General features: G+C 48.5%; 1 protein-coding gene across 2 annotated transcripts in view; it reads left to right on the top strand.

The window, feature by feature from the left end:
• ELAPOR1 (endosome-lysosome associated apoptosis and autophagy regulator 1) overlaps window positions 1–20,095 on the top strand; it is a 94,481-nt gene that overhangs the window by 58,507 nt on the left and 15,879 nt on the right. For both annotated transcript variants that reach the window (XM_054026796.1, XM_054026797.1), the window contains 2 exons: window positions 1,578–1,751; window positions 16,433–16,613. In XM_054026796.1, the coding sequence (XP_053882771.1) occupies window positions 1,578–1,751; window positions 16,433–16,613 (355 nt within the window). The remainder of the gene's footprint in view (window positions 1–1,577; window positions 1,752–16,432; window positions 16,614–20,095) is intronic.

Genomic DNA, 20,095 nt, shown 5'->3' on the forward strand with positions numbered 1-20,095 from the left:
GCAGGGTCCGGAGGCATAGGAGCTGCCCGAAGCCCAAGCGCTACCGGCTTCACAGTTGGCCAGGCAGCCTCCAAACTCTGCGCCCCCGGCTGGGCGCTTCCCCTCCCGGGCTCCAGCTGCACTGGGGAAGCGCCGTCCAGGGGCGCAGGGTCTGGGGGCTGCCCGGCAAACCGTGAAGCCGGTAGCGCTCGGGCAGCCCTTTTCGCGTGGCTGGGAGTGGGAGGGAGGAGGGGGCGGAGTTAAGGTGGGATTGAGCCGGGGAAGGGGCGGAGTTGGGGCTGGGGTGGGAAATGGGCGGGGCCAGGGCCCCGTAGTGGGTCCTCTTTTTTTAATTTGTTAAATATGATAACCCTGCTTAACTGGTTCTAGCAGGTTGCTGATTACTCTAGTGCAGCCCCTGCTCTGGACACTCAGGGAACAGAAAACTACTCATCCAGTGACAGTATATTTGCCCTCTACCAGACTCCTGTACCCCACTGGTCGGGGTCTGTCACAATATGTTCTGTGGTACCAGAAGTGCTAAGGCAGTCTTCTGCCTGGGTCACCACACAGGGTCTCCAAGGCCTGGTCTGCCCATATCATTCGTGCTGACCATGCTCCAATTGTCCTGTACATGGCCAGATTCTGCCGGGAGTTACATTGACAAATCCAGCAACTGTTGACTTCAAGACTTATCCTAGTGTGGAACTGACCGAATTCCCAGCAGAATGGGCCTCCCGAGACTTATTTCCTTAGAATCTTTTTTTCTCTCCCCTCCGCCCCCAGTTTTTCCTGCCTTTAGCTTAGGCTGGGTCTACACTACCCGCCTGAATCGGCGGGTAGAAATCGACCTCTCAGGGATCGATTTATCGCGTCCCGTTGGGACACGACAATCGATCCCCGAATCGACGCTCTTACTCCACCAGCAGAGGTGGGAGTAAGTGCCGTCGACAGGAAGCCGCAGAGGTCGATTTTGCTGCCATCCCTACAGTGGGGTAAGTCGGCTGCGATACGTCGAATTCAGCTACGCCATTCGCGTAGCTGAATTTGCGTATCTTAAATCGACCCCACCCTGTAGTGTAGATGTAGTCTTAGATCCTGTAACATTGGAGTGGGGGTGGAATTCCGGGCTCAGAATGACACAAGGCCAGTGTGCACATCCCTAGATAAAACTCTTTCATTGCCACTGCACCTGCATGGCACGTGGGGCAACACGGACAGCACGCCCACAGCAAGGGTGGCCCAGTGCTGAGTGCGCTAGCCTGGGCTGGGGGACACTTGGGGTCAGTCCCCTGCTCTGCTTAGGCTCCCTGGATGACCTTGGTCTCTGTTCCTCAGTCTGTGAAATGGGAAAATGGCCCTGCCCGGAGGGTGAATACAGGGCAGATTCTGATCTGCCACAACACAGTGACGGGGGCCAGGTAAATTACTTGAGTCCCTGTAGAAATGCCCATGTCCTTCCATGTGTCAGTGACGCTGCTGCCTTAAAACACAGCCCAGCCAAAGGCCATTTTTTTTAGTGTCCCTGAGCCAGCAGCAGCTGTTCAGCATGCTCTGGAAGGGCTCGTACTGGCTGACTGGGACGTTCCTCCCCCCAGATCCATTCGCTGTGCTACAACGACTGCCGCTTCTTGCTTGACAAGGACGGCAGGACCCTGGAGTACGACTTCTCAGCACTGGCCAACAGCACGTCCTTCGCAGGCGGGCCAAGCTTCACCTCCAAGGGGCTGAAATATTTCCATCACTTCAGCATCAGCCTGTGTGGGAACCACGTGAGTGCACGGGGGCGTTCCTGTATCCTCTGCTGACCCCCGCAGCCTGGGGCAGCTGAGGCTGGGATTTCAGCCAATGCCGGTGCTAAATCTGGCTGCTTTTGTCTGCTTATGTATTGGCACCACCAGCAAGAATGGGAGTGGTGTTGAGATCTGCACTGACTTACCACTCGGGTTGACGCATCTAGTGTTGTTCTGCAGAGCTGACGATGCGCCAAAGGCGGCATGGTACGTTGGCAGTCGGCAGTCGCCCCACTGACATTAGGCCAGGGCACCAGTGGTAACACCCAAGTTCCTATGGAAAGTGCCATAGGATCTTTAATGTCCACAAGCATCAAAGTGTCGTGCATTTAGATAAGAACGGCCAGATTGGGTCAGACCAATGGTCCGTCTAGCCCAGGATCCTGTCTTCCAACCAATGTCCCAGAGGTAATGAACAGAACAGGAAATCATTGAATGATTCATCCCTTGTCGTCCACTCCCAGCTTCTGACAGTCAGAGGATTAGGGACACCCAGAGCATGGTGCTGCATCCCTGCACATCCTGGCTAATAGCCATTGATGGACCTATCCTCCATGAATTTATCTTGTTCTTTTTTGAACCCTGTTATAGTCTTGGTCTTCACAACATCCTCTGGCAAAGAGTTTCACAGGTTGACTACACATTGTATGAAGAAATACTTCCTTTTGTTTGTTTTAAACCTGCTGCCTATTAATGTCATTGGGTGACCCCTAGTTCGTGTGTTATGAGAAGGGGTAAAGAACACTTCCTTATTCACTTTCTCCACACTGTGACGGGGTGCCTGCGATGGGCCACGCTGAGAATGCCACACTCAGGGCAGACTGCAAGAAGCCGAGCAGACAATCCCCCAAACTGGTGGCTATTTCTATAGTTAGATGCACCAGGACAGTAACAAAAGAGCTGCTGTGGCGCCACACTGGTTAACCAGAAGCCAAACACTGTCCCCTTTAGCATTCCAGCCCTTGGTGCCCATCCTGACAAACAGGTTACTGAAAACCCAATTCACCATCTGTGAGGTTTTACTAATCCCAAAGGATCAGACACTTACCCTCAGATCAGTATGTATCTCAGATCTTACCCAGATATCACTGTCATTGGCTGATTGCTGTCAGCCAATCCTTAGTACACTAACTAGAGGTTTATTAAGAAAAGGAGAGCTATAAATGGTTAATAAATCATATACATACAAATGATTGCAAAGTCCTTATATCAGGTTTATAGCAGTGATGGAACGGCCGGCTTGTAAAGTCTCTCTGGTAACTTGTGAGAGATTGGAAGGTCCCCTCAGTTCAAAATGCTCCTTGGAGTTGTAAATCCAGAGTCCAGAGAATTGGAGCAGGAAAGAGGCAAAATGGAGATGTCTCAGGGGTCTTTTATATCCTCTGCCATGTACATAAAAACTTGCTGTCCCAAACAAAGCCCACAACCATGGTGGGTGGAAAGTTACTGGCCCAAGATGGAGTCCAGGGGCACATGAGCATATCACATGTTACCAATAGCCTCTGTGTTTCAATGTTAGCACCTAGCGGTGTATGCATGTCACAAATAACGACTCATTTTATTTCAGAGACTTAAGTTTAATAACCGGATAAAACACAAAATTTTGGTCAAACAGGATATGACAAGGAGGAGCAGTCTTGCAGATAGGGCTCTCCTAACTCCATCTTTCATTGGGAAACCAGTCCTTAGGCGTGAAGGAACTGGGAACACACGAAGAATGTGGTGGGGGAGTTTGGGGAAGGCATTGTCACGGACTCACAGATCGTGCCCATTCTTGGCCCCGTGTGGTCCGTGGGGGAGTGCCCCTTTCAGTGCGACAGCCCTTCTCAGGGGTCCACTCTCTCTCGGGGTCAGGCCCCACCACCTCCTGGAGCCACACCTCTCTGAGCCTTAGCACACCTGTTTCTCGCCATTGGCCCCCTCAGGGAGTCCACTCGCTCTGGACCCCCCGGGCCTCCACCCCCGAAGGGGTTGATGCAACCCTGTTCTCTAGACTGGAGTGACACTCAGCCAGCGTAAAACAGGAGGGTTTAGTGAGAGTTAAATACAGCACAGGAAACTCTCAGGGCCTCAGGCCTGGCCTCCCTCAGCCCAGCACATCCCAGTCTCTCTGCATCCAGGTGGGCTCTGCCTGCTCCCCCTCTCCACCCTGGGCCTCCCTGCTTCCCAGCTGGGCATCTGAGATCCCCGGCCCCAAGCCCCGCCTCTGTCCATTATCTTCTCTCCAGGTAAACAGGGTTGTAAACTGGGGCCTCCTCTCCTCGCTTCTGTCCTCTGGCTGGAACCGGCTGGTTAGGTCACTGGGTCCTCACTCTGCAGCCCATTGTTCTCCCACTGGCCAGAACTGGCTGCAACTCCTGAGCTGGGTCTCCGAGTCGGAGACAAGAAGGATGTGGAAAAATTGGAAAGAGTCCAGCGGAGGGCAACAAAAATGATTAGGGGTCTGGAGCACATGACTTATGAGGAGAGGCTGAGAGAACTGGGATTGTTTAGTCTCCAGAAGAGAAGAATGAGGGGGGATTTGATAGCAGCCTTCAACTACCTGAAGGGGGGTTCCAAAGAGGATGGAGCTCGGCTGTTCTCAGTGGTGGCAGATGACAGAACAAGGAGCAATGGTCTCAAGTTGCAGTGGGGGAGGTCCAGGTTGGATATCAGGAATAACTATTTCACTAGGAGGGTGGTGAAACACTGGAATGCGTTACCTAGGGAGGTGGTGGAGTCTCCTTCCTTGGAGGTTTTTAAGGCCCGGCTTGACAAAGCCCTGGCTGGGATGATTTAGCTGGGAATTGGTCCTGCTTTGAGCAGGGGGTTGGACTAGATGACCTCTTGAGGTCCCTTCCAACTCTGATATTCTATGATTCTATGGTCGGGGTCTCAGGTCACCAGTCGCTGGGGTATCTATCCTCCAGGCCATTGGCTGGGATCCCAAGTTCCCTCTCCGGTCCTCTGTAACAACAAACTCCCTCTCCCCTCACCTCGTTAAACCAGTAACACCCAGGGAAACTGAGTCCCACCCCCTCTGCATGGAAACCATTGAAACCCCACCGAAAACAAGAAAAAACAACTTCGTCACAGGCATGGACCAGAGTTCTGTAGTGGCTGGAGGGGGAGTTGGGTATGGGCTCAGATTGCAGGGTAATAGGGACTTTCATCATCTCTTTCATAGAATATCAGAGTTGGACGGGACCTCAGGAGGTCATCTAGTCCAACCCCCTGCTCAAAGCAGGACCAATCTCCAACTAAATCATCCCAGCCTGGGTTTTGTCAAGCTGGGCCTTAAAAACCTCTAAGGATGGAGATTCCATCACCTCCCTAGGTAACCCATTCCAGTGCTTCACCACCCTCCTAGTGAAAAAGTTTTTCCTAATATCCAATCTAAACCTCCCCCACTGCAACTTGGGACCATTACTCCTTGTTCTATAATCTGGTACCACTGAGAACAGTCTAGATCCATCCTCTTTGGAACCCCCTTTCAGGTAGTTGAAAGCAGCTATCAAATCCCCCCCTCGTTCTTCTCTTCTGCAGACTAAATAATCCCAGTTCCCTCAGCCTCTCCTCATAAGTCATGTGCTCCATCCCCCTAATTTTTTGCCCTCTGCTGGACTCTTCAATTTTTCCACATCCTTCTTGTAATGTGGAGCCCAAAATTGGATACAGTACTCCAAATGAGGTCTCACCAATGCCGAATCGAGGGGAATGATCACATCCCTCGATCTGCTGGCAATGCTCCTACTTATACAGCCCAAATTGCAAGTTAGCTTTCTTGGCAACAAGGGCACACTGCTGACTCATATCCAGCTTCTCGTCCACCGTAACCCCTAGGTCCTTTTCTGCAGAACTGCTGTCTAGCCACTCGGTCCCTAGTCTGTAGCAGTGCATGGGATTCTTCCATCCTAAGTGCAGCACGTTGCACTTGTCCTTGTTGAACCTCATCAGATTTCTTTTGGCCCAATCCTCTAATTTGTCTAGGTCCCTCTGTATCCTATCCCTACCCTTCAGCATATCTACCACTCCTCCCAGTTTAGTGTCATCTGCAAACTTGCTGAGGGTGCAGTCCACGTCATCCTCCAGATCATTAATGAAGATATTGAACAAAACCGGATCTTCAGGAGCTTTATCTGGACCTCCAGGAGCTTTATAATATGCTCTTGACCCTGTGTCCTCCCCTGGCTATCCAGCCTCAATCTTTCATTGATTGTCTCCATCCACGCTCTTGTTTTGCGAAGTGCTGCATTACTTATCTGCTGGAGGCACTCCACCTGTATGGAGGAGTGGGTCTTCAAGGGCATATCTGCAGAAGGCAAACAAACAATGAACAGAGACTGTATTGTGAGTGCACTCACAGCTTGAATCACAGAAGTTACACACACCTCTTTCTCACTGTCCCTTGGCTAGCACACCGGTCGCTGCACTTCCCAATTATGGTGAGTTCACAGGGCGGGAGGGCAAGGGGGAAAGGGCAGGAAGGGACAAAGGGTGATTTGCGAAGGGGGTTACTGTGAACTGTGAGCGGCTAGAGAGACTTGAATATTCATGTCCCTTCTCCTGCATGCCACTAGCAATCAGCCCATAGGTATCGAAGTTCCTCTCCTCCCAAGCTCAGCAGATCCAACAGCTCCCGTGTCCTCCACCCGGTAGAGCATCTGCTGCAGAAAGCCAGTGTGGTCAGCTGGGAAGATCCTGTGTGAACTGTGCCCGGAGCAAACAGGCGGAGGAATTTCAAACATTCCTGAGGGAGGGGTGCATATCTCTGTACCTTCAGGGCAGGAGAGTTCAAACTGCTGACCAGAGCGGTCATGATGGGCATTGTGGGACACCTTCTGGAGACCAATTAGGGCGACAAAATCAAGCACAGTGTCTATACTGACGTCACTCTAAGTTGCAAAAAGCTCTATGCCACTCGTCGAGGTGGTTTTATGATGTCGGCCTAACGGGTGTTACGTAGGCAGGAGCAGTATTGCAGTGTGTACACCTCCACTGTTTTGTCGACAAAACTGTGTAGTGTAGCCAAGGCCTAAATCAAGAAGTGCCTCTCCCCTTATGGGTTTCAGAACTCTCCAAGTTTCGTGTTTAGAAACTTTATCTCTGCATCCCGTCCTGAGGTGACATGTACCCAGGCAATATGGGGACAGTTGATATCCCCCATTATTATTGAGTTGTTTTTTATAGCCTCTCTAATCTCCCTGAGCATTTCACAGTCATCACCACCATCCTGGTCAGGTGGTCGGTAGTATATTCCTATACTTTTATTGATCAAGTATGACATTTCTATCCAGAGATCCTACGGCACGGATTGATTCATTTCAGATTTTTACTCTATTGGACTCTCTGCTTTCCCATACGGTGCCGCTCCGCCACCAGCACGACCCGCTCAGTCAGTCCTGGATATTTTGTACCCTGGTATTACCATGTCCCATTGATTAGCATAATTCCACCAAGTTTCTGGGATGCCTGTTACATCAATCTCCTCATTTAATACCAGACTCATGTTCACCAATCTTAGTATTCAGACTTCTAGCATTTGTATACAAGCACTTACAAAATGTGTCACTGTTTAGCTGTCTGCCCCCATGTGATGTAATTGAATGGGACTCTTTTGCATTTGACTTTCTCTTGGGTTCCTACTTGTACTTTTATCAACTTCTATCATCTCCTCTTTACTAGGATATTGAGAATCCTCGTTAATAGATCCAGTCACAGCCCCACCCCAACCCTCTTTTGGTATGAACTGAAGGATCCCAAAGCACTTTGAAAAATACAGACATTTTGCACCACTGAGATGCAGCCACCTCTGGTGTGTAGGGGTAGTAAGCAGTGTACAGAAACACAGGATGATTGAGAATGAAGCAGATCTTTATTTTGTCTTCTGATGGCCAAAATCTTGTAGCCCTGTAAAGTTTGGAGATGTAAATGACTTGGGGTGAAATTCAGCCCGTATAAAATGAGGCACCATGCTCGGCACCCGGACGCAGGACGGGTGGGCTCTCTCCCAGGGGCACTAAGTGGCACCATGGACACACACATCTTTCATTTAGAATTGGGTCGGGTCAGTTCAGTGCAGCTGAGCCCACAAGTGGGCTGAGTCTGTGTAGGGGGACCAGACAGCAAATGTGAAAAATCAGGAAAGGGGGTGGGGGGTAATAGGAGCCTGTATAAGAAAAAGACCCCAAAATTGGGACTGTCCTTATAAAATCGGGACATCTGGTCACCCTAAGTCTGTGTTTGTGGTGTGCTTGCTGCTTAACTGAAATATACCATGTGCTCTGTTTGTTTAGGGGACCCTATGTTGACCATGTGTAGGCTGAGCCTAGCGGCCTGCTAGGCAAGGCTGAGAGCTTCTTAAGGAGGCTGTGATCCCTAAGCCTTTTAGCACCCATCAACCCTTAGCCAGGGGACGGGGCTACTCAGGGAGACCAAGGCTTTAAAAAGCCTGCTCCTAAGTGATCAGAGGAGCTAGCGAACAGGAGCGGCTAACGGGAGTTTTGCAAGGGGGAGTGTGAGCAGGGGCTAGAACTCAACATTCTTTAATCACCCTGATATCTGCTGGGAGAGCAATACAGCGGTGCACAGGCAATCCAGGAAATTTTTGGAAAGTGTAGGGGACAATTTCCTGGTGCAAGTGCTGGAGGAACCAACTAGGGGCAAAGCTTTTCTTGACCTGCTGCTCACAAACAGGGAAGAACTAGTAGGGGAAGCAAAAGTGGATGGGAACCTGGGAGGCAGTGACCATGAGATGGTCGAGTTCAGGATCCTGACACAAGGAAGAAAGGAGAGCAGCAGAATACGGACCCTGGACTTCAGAAAAGCAGACTTTGACTCCCTCAGGGAACAGATGGGCAGGATCCCCTGGGAGAATAACATGAAGGGCAAAGGGGTCCAGGAGAGCTGGCTGTATTTTAAAGAATCCTTATTGAGGTTGCAGGAACAAACCATCCCGATGTGTAGAAAGAATAGTAAATATGGCAGGCGACCAGCTTGGCTAAACAGTGAAATCCTTGCTGATCTTAAACGCAAAAAAGAGGCTTATAAGGAGTGGAAGATTGGACAAATGACCAGGGAGGAGTATAAAAATATTGCTCAGGCGTGCAGGAGTGAAATCAGGAAGGCCAAATCACACTTGGAGTTGCAGTTAGCAAGAGATGTTAAGAGTAACAAGAAGGGTTTCTTCAGGTATGTTAGCAAGAAGAAGAAAATCAAGGAAAGTGTGGGCCCCTTACTGAATGAGGGAGGCAACCTAGTGACCGAGGATGTGGAAAAAGCTAATGTACTCAATGCTTTTTTTGCCTCTGTCTTCACGCACAAGGTCAGCTCCCAGATTGCTGCACTGGGCAGTACAGCATGGGGAGAAGGTGACCAACCCTCTGTGGAGAAAGAAGTGGTTCGGGACTATTTAGAAAAACTGGACGTGCACAAGTCCATGGGGCCGGATGCGCTACATCCGAGGGTGCTAAAGGAGTTGGCGGGTGAGATTGCAGAGCCATTAGCCATTATTTTTGAAAACTCATGGCGATCGGGGGAGGTCCCAGATGACTGGAAAAAGGCTAATGTAGTGCCCATCTTTAAAAAAGGGAAGAAGGAGGATCCGGGGAACTACAGGCCAGTCAGCCTCACCTCAGTCCCTGGAAAAATCATGGAGCAGGTCCTCAAGGAATCAATTATGAAACATTTAGAGGAGAGGAAAGTGATCAGGAACAGTCAGCATGGATTCACGAAGGGGAAGTCGTGCCTGACTAACCTAATTGCCTTCTATGATGAGATAACTGGCTCTGTGGATGAGGGGAAAGCAGTGGATGTGTTATTTCTTGACTTTAGCAAAGCTTTTGATACGGTCTCCCACAGTATTCTTGCCACCAAGTTAAAGAAGTATGGGCTGGATGAATGGACTGTAAGGTGGATAGAAAGCTGGCTAGATCGTCGGGCTCAACGGGTAGTGATCAATGGCTCCATGTCTAGTTGGCAGCCGGTTTCAAGTGGAGTGCCCCAAGGGTCGGTCCTGGGGCCGGTTTTGTTTAATATCTTTATTAATGATCTGGAGGATGGTGTGCACTGCACTCTCAGCAAGTTTGCAGATGACACGAAACTAGGAGGCGTGGTAGATACACTAGAGGGTAGGGATCGGATACAGAGGGACCTAGACAAATTAGAGGATTGGGCAGAAAAAAACCTGATGAGGTTCAACAAGGACAAGTGCAGAGTCCTGCACTTAGGACGGAATAATCCCATGCACTGCTACAGACTAGGGACCGAATGGCTAGGTAGCAGTTCTGCTGAAAAGGACCTAGGGGTCACAGTGGACGAGAAGCTGGATATGAGTCAACAGTATGCTCTTGTAGCCAAGAAGGCTAACGGCATTTTGGGCTGTATAAGTAGGGGCATTGCCAGCAGATCGAGGAACGTGATCGTTCCCCTTTATTCGACATTGGAGAGGCCTCATCTGGAATACTGTGTCCAGTTTTGGTCCCCACACTACAAGAAGGATGTGGAAAAATTGGAAAGAGTCCAGCGGAGGGCAACAAAAATGATTAGGGGTCTGGAGCACATGACTTATGAGGAGAGGCTGAGAGAACTGGGATTGTTTAGTCTCCAGAAGAGAAGAATGAGGGGGGATTTGATAGCAGCCTTCAACTACCTGAAGGGGGGTTCCAAAGAGGATGGAGCTCGGCTGTTCTCAGTGGTGGCAGATGACAGAACAAGGAGCAATGGTCTCAAGTTGCAGTGGGGGAGGTCCAGGTTGGATATCAGGAAAAACTATTTCACTAGGAGGGTGGTGAAACACTGGAATGCGTTACCTAGGGAGGTGGTGGAGTCTCCTTCCTTGGAGGTTTTTAAGGCCCGGCTTGACAAAGCCCTGGCTGGGATGATTTAGCTGGGAATTGGTCCTGCTTTGAGCAGGGGGTTGGACTAGATGACCTCTTGAGGTCCCTTCCAACTCTGATATTCTATGATTCTATGATTCTATAAACTTAAAAGCCAAAAACACCCCCTTGTTATAAACAAAGCATCAACAAAGGAACAAGCTGCAGGAGTAAAAAAAGAATGCAGGCAGAGTGCAGGAACAGAGTGGGGGCTACCCAGTTTATTGCACCCAATGCAGCATGTATGATTACCTGCCCTATGGGCAGGTGGCGTATGTGTGCACTCGGTGCAAGGAGCTCCTGGCCCTTAGAGACCGTGTATGGACTTTGGAGACCAGAGTGGCTGAACTGGAGGAGCTGAGGGAGACAGAGAGGTACATAAATGAGACTTTCTGGGACACAGTAGAACAGTCCCACCTCTGATCTGACAGCCTCTGTGCTGTTGAGGAGGATGACAGTCTCAGGGAAGGAGAACATCCAACTGGAGCAGAGGGAAACGATCCAATAGTTGGGACCCTCCTTCCAGATGATGTCGTGGTATCCTCTCGCACTGAGGATACCCCTCCGGGGAGGGAACTCCAGCTATTAGAAAGAGACAGGTATTGATACTGGGCGATTCGATCATTAGAAACAGAGATAGCTGGGTTTGGGATGACCGGGAGAACCGCATGGTGACTTGCCTACCTGGTGCGAAGGTTGCGGATCTCTCGAGACGTCTAGATAGACTTATGGGTAGTGCTGGGGAGGAGCCAATAGTTGTGGTACATGTAGGTACCAGTGACATAGGGAAGGATAGGGAGAGGTCCTGGAGGCCAAATTTAGGTTGCTAGGTAAGAGATTGAAGTCCAGGACCTCCATGGTAGCATTCTCTGAAATGCTCCCAATACTACGTGCAGGGCGAGTTAGACAAGCAGAACTGCAGGGTCTCAAGGCGTGGATGAGATGATGATGGAGGAAGGAGGGGGTTAGATTTATTAGGAACTGGGGAAACTTTTAGGAAAGGGGGAGCCTATAAAGGAAGGATGGGCTGCACCTAAACCAAAATGGAACCAGATTGCTGGCACTTAATATTAAAAAGGTCATAGAGCAGTTTTTAAACTAAGGGCTGGGGGAAAGCCAACAAGTGTGGAGGAGCACATGGTTTGGACATCCCTTGGGGAGGATCTATTAATAGAGAATCTCTATGTCCTAGTAAGGACGAGAGGATAGAAAATGATAAAATACAGGCAGGGTCTGATCATAAACAGTCGAATAAAGAAGAGTCCCATTCAATTACATCGTGTAATGACAGACAGCTAAAAGGAGACAAGTTTTTAAAGTGCTTAAATACCAATACTAGAAATCTAAACAATAAAATGGGTGAACTAGAGTACCTCGTATTAAATGAGGATATTGATATAATAGGCATCACATAAACTTGCTGGAATGAGGACAATCAATGGGATACAGTAATATCAGGGTACAAAATATATCGGAAGGACAGAACAGGTCATGCTGGTGGGGGAGCGGCACTATATGTGAAAGAAAGCATAGAATAAAATGAAGTAAAAATCTTTGTAACCCTTCTGCCCGTCTGAGTTGGCAGCAACAAGGGCCAGGTTCAGTATCTAGAGGTTCTGTTTCAATAACACAATGCAAAACCGGCTCAAGCCCCCACCCAGTGACCTGGGACAATTACATACCACCCCCCCGGGCGCCTCTAAGAGGCAATACTTCCCCTCTCGCAAGTACGGAGTCTGAGTGTAGCAAAATCCTTTTAATAAAGGAGGGAAACAATGCAGCATTATGTTGGGGAAACACCACAAACAGGATTCATAACACAAACCATGAGCAAAAGACCCACCCCCAAGTAAGTTTGGCAGTATCCTTTTCCCCTCAGGGTCTTAAGTCCAGCAACCCAAAAGATCACCCAGAGTCCAACACCCCAAAAGTCTCTGTCCCTGGTCAGTACAGCCCCAGAGTTCAAAGTTTATCTGCAGAGTTTTACCTCCCAGCCTGGGGGGGAGGGGGAGGCACAGCAGTGTTAAGGGGCACCTTATGTGGTCCGAGGCCAACTGCCCCGCCTCTCCAGCCTTCACCACGAGCCACTCCACCAGCCATCCTGCGAGCTGCTCCGCTCCACCAGCTGTCCCGCGAGCTGCTCCAGTCGTCCCACAAACAGCTTCACTCCGCCAGCCACTCAGCAACATAGTTTCAGGCCTCCCTACAGCACTCAGTGATTTCAGCTCTTAATGAGTTTACCTCTTTAGTGATTTCAACTTGTAGTAGGGGAGCCTCAGTGCTAGTGCACCATTGGCCCAACAAACTCAGCTCAGCAGTCTGTAACTAGACTCCTAGTGGAACTAAAATAAGCTCTGATATTCCATAGTGGTGGAGGTGGTAGTGCAGGTGCATTTGGTATTTCAGGCCCTCAGAAAGGGCCCATACCATCAGGTACAAATACCTGTCCCTAGCCTCTCTCAAGTCACTAGGTTTTGGAACCCATGTCCCTTGTCTAGCAAGTGCTACTTAGTTGATGGCGAGTCCCTCTGTCATAGAACAGCTTCATTGTCCTTGATTCACATAATTAGGGTAACAACACTTCATTCTTCCTGCCCCAATAACAGAGAAACTGGGGATCCCGCAGCAGCCAAAGTGACCATTTGGGCTGCTGTGGGTTCATGCTAGGTGGGGTGGGTGTGCCTATGCAAACAAGCTCAGCCCTTGAAGTTCTTTTCCACAACTCACCACAATTCACCACCAGATGTCAGGGTAGAGCTCATCCTGACTCTGCTTACATCATAAATGAATCAAACTATACCATAGAATCTCTATGAATAGTAATTCCATGCTCGAATAATAAGAATATATCAGTAGGGATATATTACCGACCACCTGACCAGGATGGTGATCGTGACTGTGAAATGTTCAGGGAGATTAGAGAGGCTATTAAAATAAAAAACTCAATAATAATAATAATAATAATAATGGGGGATTTCAATTATCCCCATATTGACTGGGTACATGTCACCTCAGGACAGAGATAAAGTTTCTTGATACCTTAAATGAGTGCTTCTTGGAGCAGCTGGTCCTGGAACCCACCAGAGGAGAGACAATTCCTGATTTAGTCCTAAGTGGAGCACAGGATCTGGTTCAAGAGGTGACTATAGCTGGACCGCTTGGTAATTGTGACCATAATATAATTAAATTTAATATCCCCGTGGTGGGGAAAACACCACAGCATCCCAACACTGTAGCATTTAATTTCAGAAAGGGGGACTACACAAAAATGAGGAAGTTAGTTAAACAGAAATTAAAGGGTACAATGGCAAAAGTGAAATCTCTGCAAGCTGTGTGGAAACTTTTTAAAGACACCATAATAGAGGCTCAACTTAAATGTATACTTCACATTAAAAAACACAGTAAGAGAACCAAAAAAGAGTCACCGTGGTTAAACAACAAAGTAAAAGAAGCAGTGAGAGGCAAAAAGGCATCCTTTAAAAAGTGGAAGTTAAATTCTACTGAGGAAAATAGAAAGGAGCATAAACACTGGCAAATGAAGTGTAAAAATACAATTAGGAAGGCCAAAAAAGAATTTGAAGAACAGTTAGCCAAAGACTCAAAAAGGAATAGCAAATGTTTTTTTAAGTACATCAGAAGCAGGAAGCCTGCTAAACAACCAGTGGGGCCACTGGACAATCGAGGTGCTAAACGGGGAACTCAAGGATGATAAGGCCATTACGGAGAAACTAAATGAATTCTTTGCATCAGTCTTCACAGCTGAGTATGTGAGGGTGATTTCCAAACGTGAGCCATTCTTTTTAGGTGACAGATCTGAGGAACTGTCCCTTATTGAGGTATCATTAGAGGCGGTTTGGAACAAATTGATAAATTAAACAGCAATAAGTCACCAGGACCAACGAGATGGTTTTCACCCAAGAGTTCTGAAGGAACTCAAATGTGAAATTGCAGAACTACTATCTGTAGTCTGTAACCCATCATTTAAATCAGCTTCTGTACCAGATGACTGGAGGATAGCTAATGTGACACCAGTTTTTAAAAAGGGCTCCAGAGGTCATCCTGGCAATTCTAGGCCAGAAAACCTGACTTCAGTACTGGGCAAACTGGTTGAAACTATAATAAAGAACAATATTGTCAGATACATAGATGAACATAATTTGTTGAGGAAGAGTCAACATGGTTTTAGTAAAGGGAAATCATGCCTCACCAATCTACTAGAATTCTTTGAGGGGGTCAATAAGCATGTGGACCAAGGGGATCCAGTGGATATAGTGTACTTAGATTTTCAGAAAGCCTGTGACAAGGTCCCTCACCAAATGCTCTTACATAAAGTAAGTTGCCACGGGGTAAGAGGGAAGGTGCTCTCATGGATTGGTAACTGGTTAAAAGATAGGAAACAAAGGGTAGGAATAAATGGTCAGTTTTCAGAATGGAAAGAGGTAAATAGTGGTGTCCCCCAGGGGTCTGTTCTGGGACCAGTCCTATTCAACATATTCATAAATGATCTGGGAAAAGGGATAAACAGTGAGGTGGCAAAATTTGCAGATGATACAAAATTACTAAAGATAGTTAAGACCCAGGCAGACTGCGAAGACGTACAAAAGGATCTCTCAAAACTGGGTCACTGGGCAACAAAATGGCAGATGAAATTTAATCTTGATAAATGCAAAGTAATGCACATGGGAAAACGTAATCCCAACTATCCATATAAAATGATGGGGTCTAAATTACCTGTTACCACTCAAGAGAGAGATCTTGGAGTCATTGTGGATAGTTCTCTGAAAACATCCACTCAATGTGCAGCGGCAGTCAAAAAAGCGAACAGAATGCTGGGAATAATAAAGAAAGGGATAGATAACAGGACAGAAAATATGTTGCCTCTATATAAATCCATGGTACACCCACATCTTGAATACTGTGTACAGATGTGGTCGCCCCATCTCAAAAAAGATATATTGGAGTTGGAAAAGGTTCAGAAAAGGGCAACAAAAATGATTAGGGGTATGGAACGGCTTCTGTATGAGGAGAGATTGATAAGACTGGGACTTTTCAGCTTGGATAAGAGATGACTAAGGGGGGATATGATAGAGGTCTATAAAATCATGACTGGTGTGGAGAAAGTAGATAAGAACATGTTATTTACTCCTCATAACACAAGAACTAGTGATCACCAAATGAAATTAATAGGCAGCAGGTTTAAAACAAACAAAAGGAAGTATTTCTTCACACAACACACAGTAAACCTGTGGAACTCCTTGCCAGAGAATGTTGTGAAAGCCAAGACTATAACAGGGTTTGAAAAAGAACTAGATAAATCCATGGAGGGTAGGTCCATCAATGGCTATTAGCCAGGATGGGCAGGAATGGTGTCCGTAGCCTCTGTTTGCCAGAAGCTGGGAATGAGTGACAGGGAATGAATCACTTGATGATACCTGTTCTGTTCATTCCCTCTGGGGCACCTGGCACTGGCCACTGTTGGAAGACAGGATACTGGGCTAGATGGCCTTTGGTCTGACCCAGTAGGGCCGTTCTTATGTTCTTATGAGTTTGCTGGTCAGGCAGTGCCTTAGCAGGTGGGTTTTACCTAGTAATCTCCATAGACCCAAGTGCCAACACAGGCTGTTGCAGCCGTGGAGAGGCCCAGGAGAGTAACGGGGTCTCACAGGTCTGGGCTGAGAAGTGTTGTCAGAGCCGTACGGAGACGTTCACCTCAAATCCCCACACCACGTGTGGCTCGGCCCCCTCCCCCAGAAAGCAGAGTGCCGGCGCTGGACAAAGGCTGACTGCTTTGCTCCTTAACCCTAGGGAAGGAAGATGGCCACCTGTACGGACAATGTCACCGACATGCGGGTCCCCGACGGGGAGGCAGAGTTCTCGAAATCGGTCACCTCCTACGTGTGCCAGTCCATCATCGTCCCCTCTGACGTGATGGGCTACAAAACCATAGTGTCCTCTCAGCCCGTGAGCCTGGCTGACCGTGTCGTAGGTAGGTGCTGCTTCCCCGGTCCAGGGATGGGGACTGGCCTTCCAGGGCCTGATCCAGCCCTGTCCCACACCAGAGCGCTCCTGGGCACCTGGGCACAGTGGGGTGACCTGCACCTGCTGCCATGGGTGGAGAACTGAGGTTGGGCGGCGGTTTGCGGTGGGGTCAGTGACTCCACTCAGGACAGGGCAGGGAGCATTGGGCCTGCAGCCCCTGTGCTAGGCCCAGAGTCTGCAAACTGGCCTCTTGCCCTGCTCCACTGAGAGGCACCTTCTCGGTGTAAGGCCAAGGACTGCTGCTTCGAGTAGTGTCCCATGGGTGCCCCCCCCTTGAGGTTCTTTTAACTCTAGGTGCCTTTGCGCCCCATGCGCCTCCGATCGGAGATTTTAGGCAGCAGTGTCCGTTCAGCCTGCGCATGCGCCCTCCCTGCCTCGCACCCCGCACCAGGGCTAGCGCTGTGTGGGCAAACCACCTCAGTTCCTTCTCAGCCGCGTCTGAGCTGAGATTGCCATAACTGTATTTCTTTCTCTTGCTCATGATAGTTGGCGTTAGTTCCTTGAGTTTCCCTTAGTTAGTGGCCGTAATCCCTTTCCTCTCTTTCTTTAATTTACAAAAAAAAAAAATTCAAAAAAAATTTCTTACTGGGATAGTGACTGTTGCTGATCCTTTTTCCTCCTTACTTTTTCCACTCAGGGGAAGTGAAACCCGGGAAGGGTATGCCCGGTTCCCCAAGGTTTAAACATTGCCTTTCAGGCCGGGAGGCTATCCCGGCCAGTCACGGACATTCCCACTGTATATGCTGTCGCGGGGAGTCACGTGTTCCTCAGAAGTGTAATTTCTGCCTCAAGTTAAAGTTGAGGGCCAGAAAGAACCAAGAACGAAAACTGCGTCCCCCTGGTAGATAATTTGCCGCAAAGAAATGGTCCCCGGCCAGGTCGACCACCTCGGCACCCACGGGTCTGTGACTCGGTACCCATGAGGCTGCAGACTCCTCAAGTACCTTCACTGCCGGCAAGCCTAAGGACTTTTAAAGGCTCCGGCTCTGGAAGATTGGTACTGTCAGGTGAACAGAGTGGTACAGAGAAGACCAGCTCTTCTGCACCAGTACTGGCAGAGTCCCCTAGGGCCTCGGTACCTAGTACTTCGGCTCCATAAAAGACCAGACCTACACCTATTGGCCATTCATCAAAGCACATGAGACTTCTGGTACCGTCAGCACCTTGTGGCAGAGCCGCCTCTGCAATCTCACTTCATCAGTACTGCCCATCCCGGTACCGCAGGAGTTTCCTTTTCCTAGGGACTTGGTGGTTTCAGAAATGCCTGAATCGCCCCTGCTCAGCTGCAACACGTTCCTGGTACTGATCACCTCCCATTCCTTGGAGATGCATACGATACCGATGGAGTCTCCCTTTACTTCCAGGACTGGTTGTGATGGTGCTACCCGTGGGAGCCAGCTGAGGTCACTCAATCAGGGTGAACTGCAAACAAAACGGGGCAGACAAACCCCAAACGCTGGTGGTTATTCCAATCCTTAGATTTATCAAGCCAGCACAAAACAGCTTCTATAGTACCTCACTGGTTACTCAGAAGTCCAAACAACGCAGTTCCCTTAAAGTACCCAGCCTCAGGCCTCCGTGCAGACACACCTGTCAGATATGATGATGATTATTGAAAATCTTACTTCATCATATAAAAGAAAAGGTTCTTCCAATCCCAAAGGATCAGCCACATACCCGGGTTCAATTATAACTTAGATCTTACCCAAAATACACACTATAGTCAATTCTTTTTAACTAAGCTAAAATTTATTAAAAAGAAAAGAGAGAGAGTGTTGGTTAAAAGATCAATATACATACAGACTTGAATTCAATTCTTGAGGTTCAGATGCATAGCAGAGGTGAGCTTGTAGTTGCCAAAAGTCCTTTTAGAAATAGTCCATAGGTTATAGTCCAATGTCCATATTCATGGTGGCTCCAGTCAATAACTGGGGATCTCAATCCTTATGGCTTAAGATTTCCCCCTCTTGAAACCCAAAGCAGACCTGAGATGCAGCAGGATTGTGTCCTAGGGTTCTTATACATTTCCAGCAGCCTTTTGGCCTGAGAAAACAATAGGCTTAATTCTCCTTCCAAACATCCTGGCAATTAGCACAGGGTAATTTATTCATTAAACAGTTCAGATACAGGTTACCACAACCTTCAAAGAGACATATAGACAATAATACTATTTCACTCAAGTATCATCGTAAATGTTAATATTCCTTTTTGATCTTTGAATTGAAGTTACAGCAATAGACAAGACTTGTTTGCTTACATCACAAGACCTGAGCAAACATCTACCCTTGAGATCTCTAACAATATAGACTTGCATTTCAAAGCTCTATTCATTTACATATCTTCCTAACCAGTTTCTACAGTTCACCCATGGGTCAGGTCAGTCGGTGAGTTAATTAACTCTTTCTGGCCCTGTCATCTTCCAGTGAAATATTATTTTACACTCATAACGTCACAGTGGTCCACCTTTGCCCAGCGATGAAGAGGAAGACGATGATGGGGATTTTTCATCAATCTCCCTCATTCTGTCCAAGGCTCTCCTTTCGGCTACCAATGAGCCCACCTTCCTGAGATCTCTACAGACCCAGCTTACCCTCATGAGAGACAAGCCCCACCCAGATGGTATGAACACCCTGGGGTGTCCCCACCCTGCCTTTTTCACCACCTCAGTGGCCCTACTTGGACCCTTGGGCAGCTTATTGTCAGCAGTTTTTGAGGGCTCCTAGTGCTTTGCTTCTCACCAGGAGAAGAGAAGAGACTCCCCACCAGCGTCTCTCTAGGGCTCCTGATCCACAGGATGAGACCTTTGAGGACCAGGAAGCGAGAGTGAACAAAGAGATTACGCCTTGCGACCAGCATTTCTCCATCTTCCCCTAACAAACCTGCCACCACATACTAGGCTGCTGATTCTAACCCATTTCAGGACCTTATTAAAAGGGTGGCGGACGCCTGCTTAAGGAGTCGCAGCATAAACTACTTGACAGCCTGCACACCACTTCCCCTGACCGTGTCGCATTACCCATCCACAAGGCCATGGTGGACCCAGCAGAAATAACATGGCCTGGCCTGGCCATCGTAAGAGAGCGGACACAAAACACAACGTTCCCTCCAAGGACTCAGACTTCTTATTTTCACATCCCCTGCAAACTCCCGTGAGCTCGATGCTGTGAACAAACGTGGCAGGCAGCACCACCCCAAGGCCACGCCACACGGCAAAGATTTTAAGCGTCTTGATTTATCTGCTGTAAATCATGCTCTGTGTAGGATCGCCAATTACCAAGCCCTCATGGCAAAGTATAGCCACGCTAAGATGCCTTTACTGAGCATCTTCCAATAATGGATGAGAGGGAGCAGTTTCAGCCAATCATTGCTTTGGGCCAGCTGCTTGCAAAGACGTCCCTACAGGCTTCTTTGGACATCGCTGACACAGCT

The sequence above is a fragment of the Malaclemys terrapin genome, chromosome 4 (assembly GCF_027887155.1).
Source record: "Malaclemys terrapin pileata isolate rMalTer1 chromosome 4, rMalTer1.hap1, whole genome shotgun sequence".
Lineage (NCBI taxonomy): Eukaryota > Metazoa > Chordata > Testudines > Emydidae > Malaclemys > Malaclemys terrapin.